The sequence below is a fragment of the Limulus polyphemus genome, unplaced genomic scaffold (assembly GCF_000517525.1).
Source record: "Limulus polyphemus unplaced genomic scaffold, Limulus_polyphemus-2.1.2 Scaffold991, whole genome shotgun sequence".
Lineage (NCBI taxonomy): Eukaryota > Metazoa > Arthropoda > Merostomata > Xiphosura > Limulidae > Limulus > Limulus polyphemus.
Genome location: NW_013666601.1, coordinates 1932 through 25002, shown reverse-complemented (window position 1 = coordinate 25002; position 23071 = coordinate 1932). Strand labels below are relative to the sequence as shown.

The 23071-nt window shown below is 31.1% G+C and overlaps 1 protein-coding gene and 1 long non-coding RNA gene across 4 annotated transcripts in view; one reads left to right on the top strand and one right to left on the bottom strand.

Annotated features, from left to right (window-relative positions):
- LOC106461579 (tubulin epsilon chain-like) overlaps nucleotides 1-7424 on the top strand; it is an 84190-nt gene extending 76766 nt beyond the window's left edge. For all 3 annotated transcript variants that reach the window (XM_022388584.1, XM_022388583.1, XM_022388586.1), the window contains 4 exons: nucleotides 1525-1665; nucleotides 4870-5010; nucleotides 6868-7042; nucleotides 7155-7424. In XM_022388584.1, coding sequence (XP_022244292.1) covers nucleotides 1525-1665; nucleotides 4870-5010; nucleotides 6868-7042; nucleotides 7155-7316 — 619 coding nt within the window. In that variant the 3' untranslated portion in view covers nucleotides 7317-7424. The remainder of the gene's footprint in view (nucleotides 1-1524; nucleotides 1666-4869; nucleotides 5011-6867; nucleotides 7043-7154) is intronic.
- The window catches only part of LOC111086285, a 23887-nt gene continuing 880 nt past the window's right edge, over nucleotides 65-23071 (bottom strand). The window contains exons 2-3 of the long non-coding RNA XR_002611014.1: nucleotides 1994-2036; nucleotides 65-276 (exon numbers count right to left, since the gene is read on the bottom strand). This is a non-coding gene — a long non-coding RNA (uncharacterized LOC111086285). The remainder of the gene's footprint in view (nucleotides 277-1993; nucleotides 2037-23071) is intronic.

Here is a 23071-nt window from a genome sequence, read left to right as displayed (position 1 = left end):
ATATTATTCTTGTTTTAGACTTTATCTAAAGCATATTTGTTTTAATTGACAAAGTCTTCAGCTTTTATTGTTTTTTTTTCAAACACATCAATTAATAAGGACTGGCATTGACATGTTTATCAATGGGTCATTTTTGAAGTTGTTAATGTCTTCCTTGAAATTCATACCAATTGATACATTGCTGTCTGTCAGTCAACTTGGATTTGTTCTACCAGTCATTGAACTGTTACTTTTAGATGACTTTTTTGCCACTGTAATGTGAATGAGATCTTGATGCTGTGAAAAGGAAAATAGATTTGAAATTCATTAAAAATCTTTTTTCTAAAACTGGCAACTTTAATTTTATATATATACATGCGCATAGATACATATTCTATTTTAGCTATATATTTCATATAAGTGCAGCAGTATAAGGTTAAAATAGTCAGAGACATGAAATGTAAAATGACTAATGCTAACAATGAGTGAATTCAAGTTTAATGTAAATAAAATATGTCTGTTGTAAATGTAAAGTAATGTTAACTTCATGCCAACTCATTAACATTATTATATATATATATCATGTTTTTTCTTCAAGCCTTTAATGTTCTGCAAGTCTAATCTTTTTAGATTATAATACTTATTATTGAACTCAATGAACATATGCAGTATGTTGTAAGATACCAATATGTAGTTTTATTAATAGAAGAAAGAGTAATTAGTATAGTAGTTTTAACTGTGGGTGTAAAAACATTTTATATGATCTAAATATGATTATAGACTAGTCTGTGTGACTTACTGAGAAATTACTTGGTCAAATTGTTAGTATTAAACAGGATGTTATTTTTTGCCTTCATAAAATGACAAAAAATGTGCATTCTACTACCCATTCTGTTTGTGTTGAATGTCATAAGTGTAATCTTGTAAGAATAAACATGGAAAATACTGCTAGAATTAGAACTAAGTTGCATTCTGAATCTCAAAATGTGCATTCTACTACCCATTCAATTTGTGTTGAATGTCACAGGAGTAATCTTGTAATAATAGATATGAAAAATACTACTAGAATTAGAACTGAGTAGAATTTGATGTATGTTAATCTTGCTGACATAACCACTATAATTTTGACATTCTGGATATCAAAATGTATTTACATACTGTATGTTTATGTGTACTGTATTTTACAGTTTTCTTTTGAGTTAGAGACAATTAGTATTACAGAAATTTTAAGTTTTCTTCTATCTAGTTAAGAGAATAAGTTGATAAAAACAAATCCCAAGTCCTGAGAGTGTATGCTATTATTCAAACTAAAAATATCTTTTGTATACCACACTTTCTAATTAGATAAATTCCTTTTAGGTTGCTTAATAGTTTTGTTACTTATTTTGTGTATTAACTTAAAAAAAAAGTCATCTTAAATTGCAAAATGTTCTTTGGTTTGCTTTTAGATAATTAATTTTATTATAGGCTTTATACTATATAATTTATTCTTTACTTTAAGAAACATTCTTAAAACTGTTTTATTTGTATTTTGCTGCTACTTAGTTTTTCAAGATTCCCTGGCAGTTTAAATATGGATCTGAATGAGCTTGTAGTGAATCTTGTTCCATATCCTCAACTTCATTTTCTTGTATCTAGTTTTGCTCCAATTAATGCACTAGCCAGTGGTGAAATATTATTACGTGGGTAAGTGTTAATGGTGTAAGAACATAATAAAGAATGAAAGTATTTAAACAATTGTGAAGGGTTAATCATTGATCTACTGTATAAATTTAGAAGAAACCCATGTATAAAATTTTGTTGATGACTAATTTTAGTAAATTACTATAGAACAATACTGTTCCCAGTGTTGAATGTTTAGCATGTTAATGAAGCCATGAAAATAGAAATCTGGTATATTTACAATAGATAGTATATACAAAGTGTATAGTTCCTGATTTTTAATACATCAATTACTGATATATGTGTAATAGAGGAGTTTAACAATATAGTTTATAATTCTTTAGAAACTAACCTTGTCCATGCTGCACAGCACTTTTCAGATGTTGAGTATATACCTACATAACAGATTTCAAAATTTAAGTAGAAATATTAATTCTAACTCTACTTAACAATTTTTACCTTAAAAAATTGAGATCTCCTCATTTTGTAACATTTATTTTTTGTAATTTACAAGTGAAAATTAAATAAATGTTCAAACTTTACACCCCTAAGGAGTCTCACCTGTAAACAACATACTTATTGATTTAAAAAAAAATTCTGACCATTCTGAAACATAAGTTGATATTTGTTAAGAAACTATTATCCATTGAGAATATTATCTTTCAAGTGATTTTATTTTCCTTCTGCATTTGTGTTTTTATTGTTACAGTCTTTCATTCCCACCTTTTTATGGTGTCATAGCATGTAATCTGGACAATTGCAAATGAAGCACGGCTTTAAAAACAGCTATAGGCAAAGTTGAATAACAAAATGTAGTCTGAGCAGTAAATTATGGTTTGGTGGGAAAATGACTAGATGGAGTTCCCACAGGGATGAACAAAGGAATCTATGGGAAGTTTAGATGACTTAGGAACAAACCATAGTTCTGGGAATTTTTTATATTAGGTCGTCAAGAAATTAATGTCGCTTTTTTTAGATGAAAAAACCAAAACAACTTGTATATAAAAAAACAACATTTATTTAATGAAATAGTCTCCATTTTTATCGATGATGCTTTTCCATCTAACAATCAGGTTGTTAATGTCCTGACTAAAGAAATCACTTTGCTTTGAAGCAAAAAACATGTCGATGTTCTCTTTAACATCATCCACATTTACATATGTTTTTCATTAATATGGTGTTGCAGCAAAAGAAAAATATGGTAATCTAATGGTGCCATATCTGGAGAATATGGTGGGTGGGGGAAAACTTCCTAACTCAGCTCCATAATCTTGTGTTGCATCGAACGTGCCATATGTGGACGTGCATTGTCATGGAGAAGAAGAACACCTTTCCAATTGACGGGCGTTTTTAATGAATGGCTTGATTGAAACGTACCAGTTGCTGACTATAGACCTCTGCATTGACAGTTCACTGTGGATTGAGGAGTTCGAAATAAGTTACTCCTTTGATGTCCCACCAAATGCAAAGCATCATTTTCTGGGGATGGAGTCCAGGTCTTGGGGTTGGACATGGTTTTTGCCTAGGACTGAGCCATTGTATTTGGCACTTAATATTCGCATATAGTACCCATTTTTCGTCACTGGTTACAATTCTGTCCAAAGATTGTTCACGAGCATTATGCACCAGAAGAGACAAAGCAATGTTCACACGTTGGAAATGATGATCATTGCAGAGTTCATGAGGCACCCAAGCACCTTCTTTGTGGAGTTTTCCCATATTCCTTAGATTTTTACATATTGTTTCATGAGAGACATGCAATTTCAGGGCCATTTCACGAGGGTGTTGCCTTGGATTAGACTCAACAAGCGTTTTCAGAGCATCAATATCAATTCCAACATGTCGGCCCCTGCCATCACAGTTTTTAAGGCTAAAGTCACCTGAACAAAATTTGCTGAACCATCGTTGACATTTATGAACATTCAAAACATTTCCATAAACTTCTTTGATATTATTTGTGGCTACAGAGGCATGTTTCCCTTCTTATATTCAAACAGCATTACATGTCAAATGTGTGTATTGTCGTGTGCCATCACTATAAGAGATTAGAGTATACTAAACTTTTACACATTATATAGGCTACACTAATGTGATGTTTAGGCAGTTCGTTTAACTATTATACGTGATTTACTTTTTTTGTGGGTGTGGTTAATGGAAGTGTTCCAAAACATTAATCTATTGATGACCCAATAATTTCTTTAGACATTCTTTTCCTTAAAATATTTTCATGTCAGATTATATCTTTTTCAAAGCTATGGTAATTTTCTTCTGTGACAAGACATCAGGTAAGTTTAGTTAGGTTTAGTGAGTGTGGTAAGTGATGGCAAAATATTCTATTTACATAAATCTTTATTTGTTGAACATTATTATTAAGTTTATCATATTTCAAACATTACAATAACTTATTCAAAAAAATATATAATTATTAGATAAAAATTTATCTTGACTATGATTAATCTTAGCAAAAATATTTTTATGTAGTCTGATAAAGGTAATGGTGATACTGTTTGAAAAGTCATGTCCTAGATCATTGATAAATCTTTGTCAGTTTTTAAGACTTATAGCCAGAGGTTGTGAATATTGTATTAACAAATTAGATTATCAAAAGAAATATGTTAATGATTATCAATGAAATTGAAACTGTATATATATATATAATTGAACTTTTTGATCAACAATTTAAGAAGTTGAAATTCTAAGATGAGAGGAAATGGTCTTAATATCTCAATACAAAATTTTAGAACTTTGGCAACCTAATGAATTATAAGAAGACTAAATATAATTATGCAATTTTTGTAGCTCCCCTCCCCAGTGGCTCAGCAGTAAGTCTCGATACATGTGATGGGCACAGCATAAATAACCCATTGTGTGGCTTGGCGCTTAACAACAAACAGATGAATGAACAATTTTTGTAAATCCAAACTTAGATACTATTTAGTAAGTTTGTACTAAGTTTCATATAAATTGTTAAAGTATTTCTACACTGAGAAAGAAAAAATCAAAGGATATCTGGTCCAGGAAAGACTAATATTAGACTCCTATTTCCAATACATCAGTCAATATGAAACATGTTAGATAAGGTTGATATAAAGCTCAAGTATATTTATTAAGTTCCTTGCCACTCTTTTTTCTGTTTCCTGTAAACAAAGCTTAAGTACATATACTAGGTAAGCTTGTACTAACTTTATATCAGTTTTTCTTACACTCGTAATTTTTTATTTCTTGCAGGATAGACAACATGTTTACTGAGGCTTTTTCTCCATACCACTATCTTTTAGAAACCAATCCCAAGAGTGGTTTATACTTAGCATGTGCTCTCATGCTTAGAGGTCAAGGTCAAATTTATGATATTAGACGTAACCTTAATAGGTTAGTTCAATTAAATATCTGACTTGTAATTTCTTACTTATAATATATTCAGTAGTAAGCACATTTTTAAAGAATGAGACCACTTCAAAACACTGTTATGGGGTATATTTATTTTTTATGTTAATATTGTTTCCTATAGAAATTTATTAGAAAGCACATAGCAAATTATGTTGAACATAAAAACATACTTGGCAATAATAAAGAACTGTAAATGTGTTAATGTTGATAAAATAGCTATAAAAATAATGAACCAAAGAATGTTTGTCAAATAATGAGATCACCAGGGTTGAAATTCTGCCGGTACTCACTGGTACTGAGTACCGGAACTTATTTTTTAAGGCAGTACTAGTACTGGGACTTATTTGAGTTGCTTTATCTTTTTTTATGTTTACAAGAAGATTTTTTTTTCTTTTTCAAAAACAGGTCCACTTCACCCAGCTGAATACTTCTACCTTTGTTTTTAAGAATTTCACTTCTGGAGATTACAATAAAGATTATAAAAATAATTAAAAAGTTGTGCTTGATGATCTTCTTTAATGATCTAATTTCAAGTTTTTTGTTTAAATTATCTGTTCTAAATAATTGCATGAATTCTTAATTAATTCTTGACTTTAAAATTTGTGAACTAAATTTTATAGGTTTATGCAAGTCAAAATCATTTCTTTTTTCATCATAAATAAATGCATAAGCCAGCAAATTTGGTGGTACATGACATTAGTAATGTAATCTTTTAAACTTAATGATGTAACATTTAGTTACTTTATGGTGACCAGACATCCTATTTTTTGGTAGTTTGTCCCAAGAAACGTTCTCGGACACACAAAATATCCCAGTTTTATGATAAAGGCATCAAATTGTGAATTTAATATGCCTAATTGACTTGCTGATTGTTGTAATACATACTATCTGCCACCACATTCTCAAAAGCTCCATTTGTGTGTGTGTGGTGAGAAACTCAGTCTGCACAGGTCAGAATGTAGAGACAGTTAAGGCAGTGCTAATCATTAAAACACACTTTACACAATCATGAACTGAATTTTATGACTAATGGAAGAAAACAGAACTTCTACATTCCATTCATTCTTCACAAAAATATGTCTAAAAAGTTTCAAAGTAATGCAAAAACCTGAAAATAGTATGTTTTAAAATATTGTGGATTCTTAAATAAATCCAGGTATTAAGTAATCTATTTTAAGATGATTTGGGTATAGTGAATAATTAAAAGTTTCTTGGATGTATAATGAATGCAATTTATCAATATAATGGATTACCTATGAGTGTTAAATATATTAATTGTGTAAAATAATTGAGTACTGTCCTTTAAAATAAATGATTACTCATGAAAATAATCATAATAAGGGTGTCTTATTATTCCAACTATCCAATTATTTAAAAAATTTTTTTCATAGATTGTTTAGGCAGAGAATTCATGATGAGTAAACTGGAATGGACGGCAATTGCCTGTTTTAAAAAAAAAACAAGTGTAGAGGATGACATTTCATTTCGAAAGTCTTCCTCTACACCTGTGTTTTTACACAACAGGCAGTTGCCATCCATTCTAGTTTACTCATTATTTAAAACATTGTCTTTATGATTCTTTGTTATTATTAGTTAGATATAATTGACTAGCAAATTCCACTTATCACTCAGTTCTAGTCATTTAGAGTCCGTATTCATGTTTGTTTGTATAACATAGCTCTTGTGAATCTGTAACTGTAATTAGTTGGTTTGGTAGAAATGTAGTTGCTATGAGTCCACCGTGATGTGGAATATATACTTACGATGATTCAGAACCTTAGGTGTAAATCTGATTTTTGTTTTATATCAGACAGAAAATACTTTTTATCTTTACTTAAGGTTGACCCATGGCTTTAACTTTGTCCCTTGGAATATGGACAGATGGAAGATTGGATTGTGTGCAATACCTCCCATTGGCCATCCTTATTCTTTGGTGACACTTACTAATAACACCTGCTTTCAACAAAATTTGTTAAGAATGAAATCCAGATTTCTTAAACTATACAAGTGCAAGGTAATATAATTTTGGTTAAATATCTATTCAGAGATTGTGTTATAAGCAGTTTCTCTGTCAATAGAAGATATAAAAATTATATAGTATGTTATGACTAATGTTTTTTGTTTAGGCTCATCTTCACCACTTCTTAAAGGTTGATGGGATGGAGAGTGAAGATTTTGAAACATCATTGTCCTGTTTGTCTACTCTGATAGAAGACTATCAGTCACTGGATAAGTCAACTGCAAATGCAGCATTGTTTACTCAACCAAGGTTGAAATTATTTGTATGAAAAAGTCATGCTGTTGTAGATATAAGTAAGGTATATTGTTACGTATTAGAATTTTAAATGATCTGAAATTGAGTTAACTGATAATTTAAATTTAGTAGTTAACTTGTACTTTGGATTTAATATTTAAATAAATGCTGATAAATAGTCAGTTTATGATATTTGCCAACAAGATTAATACACAGTGTTTTTTTTAACACAGATACGTTTTAATATACACACAATAGTACAATTTACAATAACAATTATTACAACTAGTTATTACAAACAATGATTTGTAAACAAAAGTTTCACAAACTTACAAACAATATAAAATCTTCTTTCTAGTTTAGAATTTCCTTGATATCGTATTGAGGGTTTACAATGAGCGAGTTAATTACGAGTTGATGTAAGTACGATTCACCGGGAATCTAGCTAACTTTGTCCTTGGCCACACACACTAGGTTTTCCACCATTGATGTTAGGTAATATTTTCGTAAAAACTGAAGTTAAATAATTTGTAATGTTCAAACTGTGTAAAGGTTTCTGGTCAAATATCTGAAGTTTTCCAATTGATAAGCATTATAAAAATCACAGTTGTAGCTTTTGAAGTTTATAGCACACTGATTATAGCGAACTACTAATAGACACTCTCCTTTTGGCGCGTTGCGTTGGTTATATTTCTAGGCGTGGGAAGGTTTTCTAGAAAATTCAGATTACATAACAATACTGAGCTATATTTAAACGTTTACATATATAGATATATTGTTGATTCCCACTCTCGATAAACTTCTACAACTTTGTAGAATAGGCGGGGGTTTCGCAATACATATCTAACACTACAAGCTATGCATGTTTTTAAATATGAACTTAATCTAAACAATGTTCATATTAAAATAAATACATAACAACAAATTCGTTACAACATATATGAAAGTTCTTAGTGTAGAAATAAAATACTATAAGATTACTGGAATGGAAGGTTGAACTGCTTGTGCAAGCACAATCATAAAGATAATTTAGGGACAGTTTGATTTATATAGAAACACTGGTATTAATACTTTTGATACAAAATTGGTCAATGCGAACTACCTTGTAACCATCAAATTATACATACTATAACATTGAATTTGCTATGTGTGTCTTCACAGAACTTGTCAAGCTCTTAGTACGTAACTAATCTGCTGTATACAAAAACATTTTTTTGAATAAATTATTTTTAATTAAGATTTTTCTGTAAATTTACAAAGCTTTTACTGAATGAGTCTGAATGAAAAGTTATTTTAATGTTAAGAATAAAAATTCTTCATCTTATACTGTTCATATTATGTTGCATAACCTCTAGAACCTCCTAAATGAATATCAAAAGGTGTTTCAGTAAAACTTTAAATTTTATCACTTACTTTCTCTACCTTGACGCTAACTGTAGTGAAATAATCAATGTACAATGAAATGAAAAATTTGAAATAAATGAATAATACCTTTTATTATCATTCTTTGAATGCTTCATTTGTTGCAAGATCTTTAGTTTTATTATATTCACAATTTTAATGCTTAATTAACCTTTTTACATCTATTTTCTTTTAATTTTATTGTTTTATTGCTGTACATAGTATCCACTACTGACAAGAGCCTATTACATGTTTCTAGTAGATAGCTTATCCATCAACTTTTGAGCTTGTCGTAATTCACACATGAGTAGTCACACACTCATGCTAGTGTAATTTTAGCTGTTCTATTTTAGAGAAGTTTTAATCAGGTAAACTGAAAGTTTATAATTTTTGCATTTTAGTTACATTTATTAAAAATATATAACAATAAATAAAAATATACATAAAAAAACAGAAATTTAATACTTATTTCTAGGTTGAGGCCTTTTGCTCTTGGTGCTTTGGCTCAGTAGCACTACATTTTTCTCAGTGAGTTAGTTGTCCAAAAAATACTTCATATAGGTTTCAGATATGCCTTTTTTGGAACACAAACAACATATTGGGCACTAGAACAAAATGTCTGAAAACTACTGTAATTTGTTTGGCTTTCTAAGTAAGCTACAAATAGGTTAAAAAATTCTGTAACTGCATGGAACAATGACTTTGCTCAATACAGTTTTTCTTTGCACCTTCCATCTTTAACCACCAAAATTTGGTGAAGAATTATGAAGATTAGAGTATGCTATTTCTATTGATTACAAACATTTCTACCAGGTAAGTATAGGTGATTAAATAAATAATTCCCTTGAAAGCTATGGAAAAATGGGAGGGGCTTCTGGTGGGTTTGACAAACTTATTGATTTCTCAGCAAATCGAGAAGGTAGGAGATTTAAACTTTATATTCTTTTTTCTAATTATGTACAGTTTGTGTTTCTAATTGGTTGGACACTGAAAGCCGTATTAGAGGTGACTGTGGAAGTAGGACCCACATTGCAGTGGGGATACACCATTTATCAGTCTTATATGTTCAAAAACTACTATGCTTGGTCTTCATTGTCTAGTCGAATGTTCTCTTTGTGGGGGACATTAAGTTTCTAGCAGATCCCATAACGAGAAAAAGTGTATGGTGGTAACAAAGCATAACAGATGGATGCCAACTTCATATAGCATGGTATGCAAAGCTCACTTCCTACTATCTGGTTGTACTGCAAAGACATACTCTGGTGTCTGTTCCAATTAATGAACCTTATTTTCAAGTGATATTAAAATAAACATTCAAGAATAGTGTTACTTATTGAAACTTTTCAGTTTTAGTTATCTTATGTATACACATATGTATACACATTTTCCATTTTATCTAACTTTTTAATAAATACTGTCTGTCAGTTATTTACACATACATATGTATAGAAAATTAATTCTTAAACAGTCAAGCAAAATAAAATCAAAAGAAATGTGTTAAAAACAGCAAATCCACACCTGTGACAAATGAAATTTTAATGAACAAAACAAGCCCAAACAAAAAATAAAATTAAAAATGCTGCATGAATTGAAAATGTGGGAATAAAATGTTCCCCGAGTTTTGGAGGTGACTGCGGAAGTAGGATCCACATTGCAGTGAGGACACACCGTCTATCAGTTTTAACCTCTGTTTGCCAATCTCACATGAAGAAATTCATAAAAAATTATCAAAAGAAATACAAGTCAGGAGAGCAAACTGGGGTGTTCAAGCCCACAATGTCCCACATCTATATCACTCTTCACTGCCTGCAGACAGTTGTGGGAAGGTGACTACTTTCCAAAGTAAAAGAAAAATGAAATAAAGTACTACCACTTGGGGGGTAAGTAAGATAAACTTACCTTGTGAGGTTGACATTCTAGTCCCCATTATAGTAGTAAAGCCCTAATTTAACTTAATTAGTAGTATAGTTATAAACGTCCAACTAAGTTATCTAAACTTGTATAACTCCTAACCACCACTCATTAAGTCCACTGTGACTACCAATTTTCAGACTTTACATAAGTCTTTACATGCAATAAAGTGTTCATCTGCATGAGTAGTGTCAATTTGTTTAAATGACTTTATTAAAAACTAAAAATACTTATCGGAAACTTCCATAAAAAAATCCTTAATTTTTACTTCTTTAACATTATCTAATACATTTTTATATTTATCATGAAATATTTTAATAATTGTATTTAGAGTTTCTTTATTAAATCCATTGAATACTAATTTTTGATCAATATTTCAACATTAATAATGAAATATTGTAACTTATTCAGATATAACAGAAGAGTATGACACATTACTATTAAAAGAGGATAAGCTGTATTTTCTTTTATCAAAAACATTTAGATATCATTATCAATTATTTTGATTTCTAGATCTAAATAATGTGCCTCTACATCCGAAATTGAAGTATTTTGAATTTATAATTCTACTGGATAAAAAGCATTAATAAAATTATTTATCTCAGGATTATTTATACTAATTAAACCATCTATGTATCTATAAGTTAAAGCAAATCTTTCCTGGTTTATGCAATTTTCAATAAACCTATTCTCATAAAAATAAAGATATAAATTTGCAGTACAAGTAGAATAGTTAGCTTCCCTTGGAACTCCTTTTACTTGTTTAAATACCTGGTTACGTAATTATTATAAATGCAGAAACTTAATATATCTTTTATATTTTTGAAGCTAAATTTTCTTTCTTCCGGTACTATGAAAGGATAACAGAATTGTTCTATTAATGAATTCATAACAGAAATTAAATCTTTCAATGAAATTGTGGTATAATCAAATGTTTGAATATTTTTTGCTTGTTCACAGTTATTTAGGTATTCTAAAATGGATTGATTATTTTTTTTTATTATCCAAAAAGTGTTTTTTATTATTACTATTTACATTTTTAATTTTATCAGAAAAATTGTTAGGTAATTTATTTAATAAAATGGCTAGTTGTTTGATAATTGTTTTTATTGAACTAGAAATAAATCTAAATTTAATTGGAGATTTATGCAGTTTAGGAATAGCATACAGAAAAGGTAAATCTACAAAAGAATTTGGTTTAGAGTAAAGTTTTTTATAAACATACGTAGACTGGCAAATGAATTTTAAGACTGATAGATGTTGTATCTCTACTGCAATATAGGTACTACTTCTGCAGTCACCTCCAAAACACAGGGCACATATTATATCCAACATTATAGCCTGTACCCTGGGATTCCTTTTAACTGATGCATCATTTTTAATTTTGTTTGGGCATGTTTTTTCATTATTACATATATATATATTATTACTAAACTACTATAAGAAACATAAAAAGAATCTTTTTTTTTTCTTCTCAGATTTATAATGCATTTCTACTATACTGAGGCTAAAATCCTAAAAATAGAAAGTATGGAGTAGATAAGAATTAGACAGTAGAAGTGTAAGAGTATATCATGGGATTCCTAAAATAAGTTCTCAAGTATGTTATTTAATGAATAATATTAGTTACGAATGAAAAAATAACACTTTTGGCTTTGAGTATTTTTTTTTTTATATTTATACACATTTTAATTTATTTGAAGGCACTAAACAAACTAAAAGATATTTAAAACCCAACACTTTACCATCTGTCTGTAAATGGACTGCTGATTAGGAAACAATCCTAATTACATTTAAACATGACAAAGCAAGAAAAACTTCATGAAAGGCAGTTTAATCAACCAGATATAGAGAAGTGTTTCAATGAGGAAATGGTGGAATATATATATAATATATAAGGTTTTTAGTATAATGATGGATGATTGAAAAGGATCAGCACACAAATTGGCTTTAAATCTTTTGCCATTCACCTTAAATATCACAATTCCAAAATTATTTTCAGTCTTATATGTTATACACAGGAGGGAACAATCATGGGCATAAGGAATTTCAAACACACAAGAAATCACTCCACACTTAAGTAATTGTGCCTCTTTTTTTTTTCTTAAGGAAATGAAGAGTATTCATACTTATCTTTTAAAAGATTTAGTTTGTATATGATTGGTCAGTAACTTGTCCTAGTAGAAACTGATTTGTACAAGTATTGCCTCAATAGTTTATGAAATGACCAGTTTGTACTTTATTGATCTAATCATTGCAATTATAAACACTTGTAGGTAGTATCTGTCTTAGTATTCATGAAAAAAACAATTTGTAGGTTAACTGGTCTGTAATTTTGATAATTGGAAAAGAGTTAAAGTTGATGAGAGTTCAATAAATAATGGCAAAGTTAGTGTCCTAAAATAATCTATAATACATCAGACAGTACATAGCTTCTGGAAGCCACTGGCCTTTATGGACTGGGACATAGGACCAGCCAAAAGTTTCATTTGCTGTTCTCATTCCTGGAATAAGATTTTGACATATGTTGGTCAAGGGAGCCACTAAGTTTCTTTTGCCCTAATAACCTACAGAACTGGATCATTCAACTAGGGTGCCACATGCATCCTTTAAAATGGAGATACTGTATAAACCTAGTGAGTGATATTTTACACTGGCAGGTCAAGTGATACCTCAAGGTTGTGTAACATCCCTTATTTTGCAATGAGAATCATCACCAGTCATATGAATAGCTCCTGAGAAGAATTGCATTCTTTTTTATGTACAATGCCATGATTTCTCAGTTTGGTACATGATTTGGGGTTAATGATTTAAGTACATGATTTGATCTGACAGCTTTCCAGTGAAGATGCCACAAGAAACCTTTATTTTTAAATTTTTAATTGTTTTTTAAGTACAGATTATTTCACTGTGCATAACTTGTGTCCAGTTTTATTCATTTCTTCAAATTCAATCGGGCCTACAAACTTTTTTAATTGTGGTGTTTAAAATTTTTGTTATTATTAAATAATTCGCTTTTGATTTTATCTGTGGTATTTTATGCTCAACAGATATATATAGTAAACTTAGATGTAGTTTCTCAGATATCATGATGGTTATGTTTGCATCTTAGTTAAAGAGTCAATATTGCATGTTATTTTAACATAGTTAAACTTGTCCTTCATATATTCGGAAAATTTTAAAAATATTTTTGTGATTTATTTACTGTATGTATAAACTTGTAGAAAACCTTTAACAAATTTGCTGCCACATAATAAATTAAATATAAATAAAAGTAAACATTCAAGAGATACTGAGGAGCAGTCACAGTGTACCAAACTCATATGCCACAAGAGAAATTTGGTGTTTAAACATAATTGTCTGTAACCCAACGGTGTGTCACATGGTCTAAAACAAAAAGTCAGTTGTGACCCACCAGTGGGGCACATGGCAGCGAACAGGTTAAAAAGAAGTTTGTGTTATTTTACTAATGAATATCCAATATGTGGAGTAATTCATTCCTACTCATGCTTTTCCTTTAAGGCTTAAACTATGTAGCATCCAGTCTAGTAAAATTTAGTAAGAACCTAAATGGTGAGGTGTGAGAAATAAAGAAGAGTCTGACGTGAAAATTATCTTTATTTGTTCATGAAGTTACATGTATAGCATTACACTCACATTGTTCCAGGTTATTCAATTTGATTTTGTTCTGATGCAAATTCTTAATGTGGAGTTTGATACAGTCAGTATGATTACTTATATTGCTATTTAAATGTTAACTTTTTTGCTAGAGTCAGGTCAAAGTATACATCATGACCTTTTGCAGTGATATATTCAAAATATTACTAATATTACTTTGCATGGAAAATGTAATTTATAATTCAAATTTGTATATTATCCAAGCTTTAACTTTTTAATTTCCAAAAGAAACATTAACAGAAATATTAATCTTCATTTTTCATGACTTGTGAGGGCTCTGACTTCTCCTCTTCAAAATTTTGCAACTATTTGGTGCAATTTCCAATCAATTAGAAACACACACAAACTATGCATAATTATAAGCAAAAACCTAAAATTGGCATTTCCATGTTCTTGATTTACTGAGATATTCATACAGTGAGAACTACAAATTCTTGTTTTTATGTATATTTTTCATTTATTGTTATATACTTTGAACAAATTTAACTAAAACTTAAAAATTATAAACTCAGCTTAACAAAACTTCAGTAGAATATAATGGCTAAAATTACACTAGTTTGGCCCTATGAAACAGGACATCTCAAAATCAGGTGGTGTTTACTTTAGTGCTACAGGAAATATCAAATGGGCTCATCTTGTGATTTATTGGTTTTCATAAGGCAATCAGCAGGTACAATTACAAAGGATAGCAATAAAACCATAAAAGTCAAAATGTTAGCAGTGAAAACTAACTTGGAACTTTAGCTACCATAAATAATGCAGTTAGTGAAAAAAAATAATTAAAATATGTGAATTTTGTGTACAAAAGACTTAATGTCAATTAAAAGCTTGCCAGGTTTTATGAAAGAATACTTAGAAAATTTAATTATGGTATGTATAGATTCACAGAAATGGGGCAACATATCTTAAAGTGTTAATGTATATTAAGAACTCAATTTGACAAGTTTTCAAGATATCAGTTGCTGCTGTATTGTGTATTTTCACCATATCTTTGTAGCTAAGTTCCAGTTTTTGTATTTCAATCCCATCAACTTAAACTACTTAAAGAAAAAAAGAGGGTAAGCAGAGAAATTCAAGCTTGCAAAAAAAATGAAGTTCTCATATGTGGGTGTGTTTCTCAAAAGGTGTGATGGTTGGGCCACAAAGAATGAGACAGGACACAAATTTACACATGGAACCAACCTTAAATTTTGACAGATTTTTTTACAAAAACAAACAACAGTCCTATTACATAATGGAGGGCAATTGATCATGTGTTTGTGCATGTATTAAAAACAGTAAAAAGCAACAAAAACGTTATTAAATGATAGGCTCTTGCTAGTGTGTGTGTGTGTGTTTCCTCTCCCTGTAACATGGATTAGCTTATAAACATAAAAGAATTACAAAAAGAGTGTTCCCAAGTTAAAATCTAACACAATAAGTCAATTCTTGACTCAACTTTGCTACACAATAACAGTAACATGTATTTTAAATGAAAACGTAGGCTCTATTATTATGTAGGGCAAGTTATACACTATTCACTCACTATCAAACGTAAACACTTAACTAAATTATAAGTGACAGTTAAATAGCCCTTGCACAAATGAAAATGAAAGTTACAGAAACACTGTGTGAAGATCTAATGAAAGTCTGCTAAAACCCTTGTAAAATCTATGGAAATTCTGTGTAAATCTGGTGCAAAACTATGTAAATTTTTGTACAAATCTATGAAAAAAAATCCATGTAATCTATGTGAAAATCTGCTCTCTCAGAACAAAACACTGTTTTATATATGACAATAAACCCTGGAGTTTGTCACAATAAAACAGTGATAGGCCATTAGGCTGCAAAGATAACTGGTGAGTCCACCTGCAACTACTGCCTTATCTGTTGACAAGAATAAATTAGCACACTAATTAAACAGCACATTATTATTCCTTTAATAGAATCAGACAAGGTGCTTATTCTTCACTTGACTCAATTAGCCTTAGGTTTCCCCTAAGTTAGAAGCAATGTCAGCTTCCAATTTTAGGAATTATAGTAAACAAAGAAGGAAATTTAGCAAACTAAACTAAAAGGAGTGGAAAAACGTAGTAACAGCCCAATAGTACAGGGGATGTCCCTTTCTTGGAAATTCTAAATTCCTGATCTAAGTTCACATTTATGATCTGCATGTTGTATACCCTACCCAGAAGGGATCAATTTTTGGTGTCATCACACTACCTAAACAATACCAAAATGTAGTCTGATGCCTTCTGTTCTGCCTTGACTACATTAGCTGTGGTTACAATTTTACTTACTGATTTACATATTCAAAATTGTTTACTCACATACTTAACTTTGTGTATTTATGTTATATTTTGATATGAAGGATAGTAATGGAATATAGTGAATCTCTTTTGTAAAGTTTGCTTGTGAGCCCATGACTTTATTGAACTTAAGGCCGCTAATGACATATGAGTCATGTAAACAAAAATACCATCAATATTGAAATAAATACCACTAATGAGTGCTTCACCCAACTTTTTTTGGTCATTTCTTTTATAATGAGTGTTGTAACAGACAAAAACTAAATTTTTCAATATGGTGCAATATGTGGACCATAACAATAGTGAACAGTAGTAGTATGAAAACAATGTTAATTTTAGGACATTCTGTTATCAAAACTTCTCTTAGAATTATTTGGTGTACCAGAAAGCATTTTCTCATGAAAAAAGATTTATAATACTTGACAGATGAAAAGTTTGAAATACTGTAATGTTTTCTTATAACCAAAATTATGGGCATGGAGTCAGTACTGGATTAACTAAGCATGGATAGAAAAAAGGGCCTCCAACCCAATCATATAACAGACTAAGAGAATATCTGTTATGTGTGCTTAAATGCAAACACAAATATACAGTTTTAATACAAATTACTAAAAATATTTAGTTTAACTATGATGTATAACGCATACAATTTTTTGTGAAATGTAAGGGAGGCAAATGTCCCCTCTTGCCCTTCCTGTGGGCACCAATGATCATATACTTAATTTTTGTTTATTGAATTTTACACAAAGCTACTCAGGGGCCATCTGTTCTAGCCATTCCTAATTCAGATGTGATGGACTAGAAGGAAGGTAGCTTGTTACCAACTCTTGAATTACTATTTACCAGCAAATAGTGGGACTAACTGTCATATTATGATGCCCCCATTGTTGATAGGGAGAGAGCATGTTCAGAATTCAAGCCAAGCACCCTAACCACCAGGCCTGTACTTTTTTAAACTGTGATCTTTATCAATGCTCAACTTCATATCTCACCTATGTGAAAATTACTATGATGAAGCCATTAAAAATAATGAAATAAATGTTAAGCAGCCCCCAAAAATTGCATTGCATAAGGTATGTACATTCTCAAACAGGGGGCATAGCTAAATTTTTCACAAAAAAGGATTTAAAAAATTATATACTGATTAAATTATTCAAATTTAATCAAAATACAGAATAAAAACTATAAATATGTTACACATTTAATTTGTCTACAAAATGATTGTTGCCAAACTCAGTTAAAATATGAAACTCAATTGAAAACATTTTGTTGGTGAAAGCATTAAATAAAAATGCTCATGCAACAACATGAACACAGTTTGATTTTTTTTCTAGGCCCCATAGGACATGGTCCAATGGATGATCTGGCAGTGCCAAGATTTGTTATATGAAATGCTGCAAATGTCCATGGCATATTTAAAAATTGAATTCTTTTCATTGAAAGTTAATTTTTGTGGTTATAAATACTTTGTGGTTATAAATACATAATAGGTTGAATGTTGTTATGCATGGCTGCCTTTGGACTGATAAGTACTGTAGACATGGAGTCAAAATAGGGATTTTTAGCTTTAGAAATTAATGTAGACACTATTTACAGGGCCTGGCATGGCCAGGTAGTTAAGGTGCTTGACTCACAATCTGAAGGTTGCAGGTTTGAATCCCCATCCCACCAAACATACTTTCCCTTTCAGCCTTAGGGGCATTATAATGTTACGACCAATCCCACTATTCCATAGTAAAAGAGTAGCCCAATAGTTGGCTGTTGGTGGTGGTGTACTAGCTGCCTTCCACTAGTGTTTCACTGCTAAATTAGGGACAGTTAGTGCAGATAGCCCTCATGTAGCTTTGTGTGAAATTCAAGTAAAAGAGTTGGCTGTGGGTGATGATGTACTAGCTGCCTTCCTCTTGAATTTCACTGCTAAATTAGGGATAGCTAGTGCAGATAGCACTTGTGTAGCTTTGCGTGAAATTCAAGAATGAATAAACAAAGAAACTATTTACAGTCTTGTTTGTTTGCCTTTTTTAGAGTTCCTTGTTGTAGGCTTGAAAATATAATCTTTGCATTTTGATTCAACTTGTTTCTGTACTTTTTAGATGATCCCTGTTCCTCCTTTTTATATCAATGATTTTTACTAATCTTGTAATATACATATAGAGTGACTGAGTGAAAGATTGCTTGCCAGCAATATAGTAAAATTATATAATATGACTAGAAAATACACTGCAATAGTTAGTTTCTGCTCAAGGTGGTTGAATTGATTGCAAAAGTGATTTTCTTGGCATATCTTATGGAATGTATGTACTTTGCAGGTGAGGACATAAAATATGGTCTGTAAGGATGGTTATGGCATATGTACATGTATATGCATAGAGGCAAATGAAATGAAAGAGACATGAAACATTCAAATAACAGAAAATAAAAAAGAGATGTCCCTGCTTTCATTTTTAAACTTTAATGTAAAATAGCAAACATACAGCATAGTAGTGGTTTCACTTCAGCATGGAAATCTGAAATAGTATATAATGTCTATTTACTAAATTTTTCAAGATAAAGGTTTGAATAACAACACAAAGTTATAAAATTATTAGAAGAAGTAAAATATACTCTAAGTATCTTTCATAGCTATTAGAAATATATATGGAAAAACTACATAGAGGATTAAAAATATAATGGTATTTAAAACCCTCATGTTATTTTGCAAACACTGACTTTGAGAGTTGCTTTTCTTTACAACTTTAAAAAGAAATGGGTGTTTAAAGTAACATGGTATAGTAAGAATAAATGGCCTGTTGGTTAAAAAGAAAAGTGCCTTGTGACAATGAAGCAAGTGAATGCCCTGTAGAAGACAAAGTAAGTTTTAATGAAGGCAATGTTATTAAATGTAACTTGGGATGCAGAATTTAATAATACAACACAAACCAATGATACCAGTGTAGGGAAAAGCAAAGAAAAAAAAGAAGATAAATTTAAGGCAAACTGTTTAAATATTTATCCATGTCTAGAGATTAATAATTATAGCAGTCAAAGGAGTTGTTTGGTCTGCAGTTTCTATGCAACTGTAAAGCTTGCTAGGTACTGCTACATTAATGAGACAGTGCACACTGCATGGCTTTGTGAAAGAGACATGAAGAAGAACCTCCACACTGGGCATGGGAAAGTGCTCTCCCTCACACTGAATGATGAGCAGCTGTTAGGTTTGCTGAAAGCAGTTTATTTTATTGCAGAAAATGAAGTAACAAATTCTCAATGTATAGCAATTGTTCAGTTTTTGAAGCAGGTGGAGTGCCTACTGACCAGCTTCTCAACAAATGCAGAGGAAGAGGCCAGCTATGACACATTTAAATGACAAATGTTTGGCAGAAATGCATGAACCAATAGTGAGCACTTTGGTGCAGGATCTTCATTATTCAGTAAGGAATAGCCTTGTAATTAGTTTGAATTTGAATGAATAAATAGATATCAGCAATAGTAAGAGGTTTATGTACAGTACATAGATTACAATAAAGTTGTACAAAATTTTACTGTAATGCAGAAGTTACAGTCGGAAAGGCTAAAAACATTTCTCAAGAAACTAACAAATTACTTATTGAGAAAGACATTGATGGGAGAAAACTTGCAGCAATATGTGTAGTTGGAGCCTCAGTTAATACAGAATGTTACCAGTAAGTAGTGCAAAAACTGAGGCAAGAATAGAACTAATAGAGTTATACTGTATAGCACATAGACTTTCATTGTGTGTCATTGATGAAGCAAAGTCAGTAGAATAGGTACAAAAATTCCAGCAAGAATAGAGGTCCATTATATTTTTTAGTAGTTTGGCTTTAAAAAGCAATAAGTTACAAAGACAACTGGATGAATTTTCATTAAAATTCACCCAGCAAAGTGTACTAACTTTCAATTTACAGTGCTGTTTAAGCAGTGTGCAGAAAACGGAGATCCCTGGAAGATGTACTGGAATATACTGCTGCCTCCAGTGCTCAAGATTCAAAGCCAAAGATCTGCTATTTTCAGTAAGTCAGGTTAATTTTGTGACCATAGTCATTTAATCATGGATTATTAAGAAACTGTTTTTCCTCTCGAAGCATTTTCAAAAGGAAAGCTTATATTTTTCCACTGTATAGCCGATGAAATGTGGTACCAAAAAAATACTGAGAGATCTAATTGTTATTCCTGGTGCCTCAGGACAGGAATTTTTGAACACTCTTGAAGGTAATAAGACAAGCTTTTGATTGCCATACTCAGATGCCAGATACACAAAGTCCCTAACTGATAAACTTGAGCAGTGTTTCCTACTGATACCATGAATCTTCTCACCTGTTTTTCTGTTTTAGAATCAAAATATGCACTGGCTGCAAAACAATCAACTGAAGAAGAGTTCAGTCTTTATGTCCAGGAAAAGCTGGTTAGTCTACTGAAACACCACTGCTATATGTATGGAGGTAGCTAGATCAGTTTACATTGCTGAAACAAACTATATGATCTCAAATGACACATACTCACCAGTGTCTGTCTTTTCAACAGTAATCAGCAGACTCTGCTAAATGAACATAATGGAGTCTCCCAAGAAACTGAAGGATTGTTCAAATAGCAATAGTCATACCTGTAACAAGTGTCTCCTGTGAGCTAGGATTCAGTACACAGAATAGACCAAAATGTAAATTCCAAAATTCACTGAAAAATCATAACTTTACAAGACTGATGGTCATTTCAGAAGGCCCTTCCAGAGAGAAACTTTATTTCAGGAGGGCTACTACAAAATGGAAACAAATACAGAAGTTGTATCAATATAAAGGTGAATGTGCACAGATAGATAGAATAGTAGATACATGCAGAGGTCTTGCTGAGTAGCTTTTTGTTATTCACTTTCATATTTATATGCAATACAAGTTACTTATCTGAAGCAACATCAGTATAAACGATGGTGCAAAAATAGTTTTTTTTATATTCAAGAATGTCTGTTTGACATTGTTACTGATGTTGCAGAAATACTTACATGATAAGCTGATTGAAATTTTGACAATCATATATTATTTCTACCATAATTCTCCCATGCACTTTAGAATGTTCAAAGAGGTTACTGAAATTACCAGTCTCCAAGAGGCCCAGAAGAGCAAACAGTAACAGGTGGCATGACTATAATACAAAAGCCCTTCTAAAACTAAGCTAAACTGGCCAAGTATTGCAATTACCTGAAAACTACTGAAAAATATGAGGCAAAATGAGAAGACCAAAGCAAGCAACTGGCATTATCAGGAATAACACACTATACAAATTTGTCCTGAGTATACACTTTTTTTTTATAGATGTTGAAGGCTGAACAGCCCAACTCTCATTATTTCTATTACAAAGAGATAACATCATAGTCCCTTGCAAGGTCAATAAAGTGGAGAATGTTCAAGTGATGTTGACTTCCAGAAAAACTATCAGAGAAATCAATCATAATCTTTGTAAGATGTTAAACAACTATAAAGGATACATGCTTAAAAACTGTTACTGAATAAGCATTTGATAACTTCAAAAACCAGTTAATTTTCTTGAACTGAAAGATCTAGCAATGTGCTTTGACATCAGATATTCATCAACACCAAGAAATGGCCACATGATCAGATAAACCTTACTCATGGCATTGAATATTTTAGATGACTAGCCATTCATTTTACTCATCTTCTTAACCAAGCAACACCAGCATTTAGTCTTGTTCAATTTAAGTGGCAGCAGATGAAAGCCCATGTTAATAATGATGAAGCATACTCTTGCTCTGTACAAGTACCCACCTCCACCAATAAGATCAAGACAGGCAGGAGTATGCCCATATTCTTAAAATGGTGTGCATTAGTAATGTATATCCACTCTTGATAGCACGTGTGGAGTGGTACTTTTCTCTCTCTTCAAATAAATAGAAAATGTTGTTGTTCATTATTAAGCACAAAGGGCTATCTGTGAGCTGCCCACCACGGCTATAGCTATAGAATCCCGGTTTGTAGTGGTACAAGTCTGCAGACATACTGCTGTGCCACTGGGGGACAATAAAAAATGACTAGAGATTCAGATTCTCAATCAGTGGTTAACAAATAATTACAAAATCTCTTCTTATCAACATATTTTGTTCTATGGAACAGGACAAAAACAATTTAATTTTTTTGTCTAATCACATATCAATGATTAAAGTATCAAAGTGTATTAAACTTTTTGGTAATTTGTTCAACAGAGAGGAGTCATTTTAATACTGATATTTGTCAATTTCTTTCCTAAGCTGAATTTCACCTCTCATATAAGTATTTTTTTACACTATTTTTAGCTACATCTAAGCTGGAGTTTAAGTGGAAGTTCAAGTCCATAAATCTAATGACAGTCATATAATTCATTCACAGTGAGTTGAGTTTTTAAGCTCTTGCAAATCCCTCAAAGGTTTGTTTGTTTTGAATTTCGTGCAAAGCTACATGAGGGCTATCTGCGCTAGCTGTCACTAATTTAGCAGTGTAAGACTAGAGGGAAGGCACCACTCACCGCC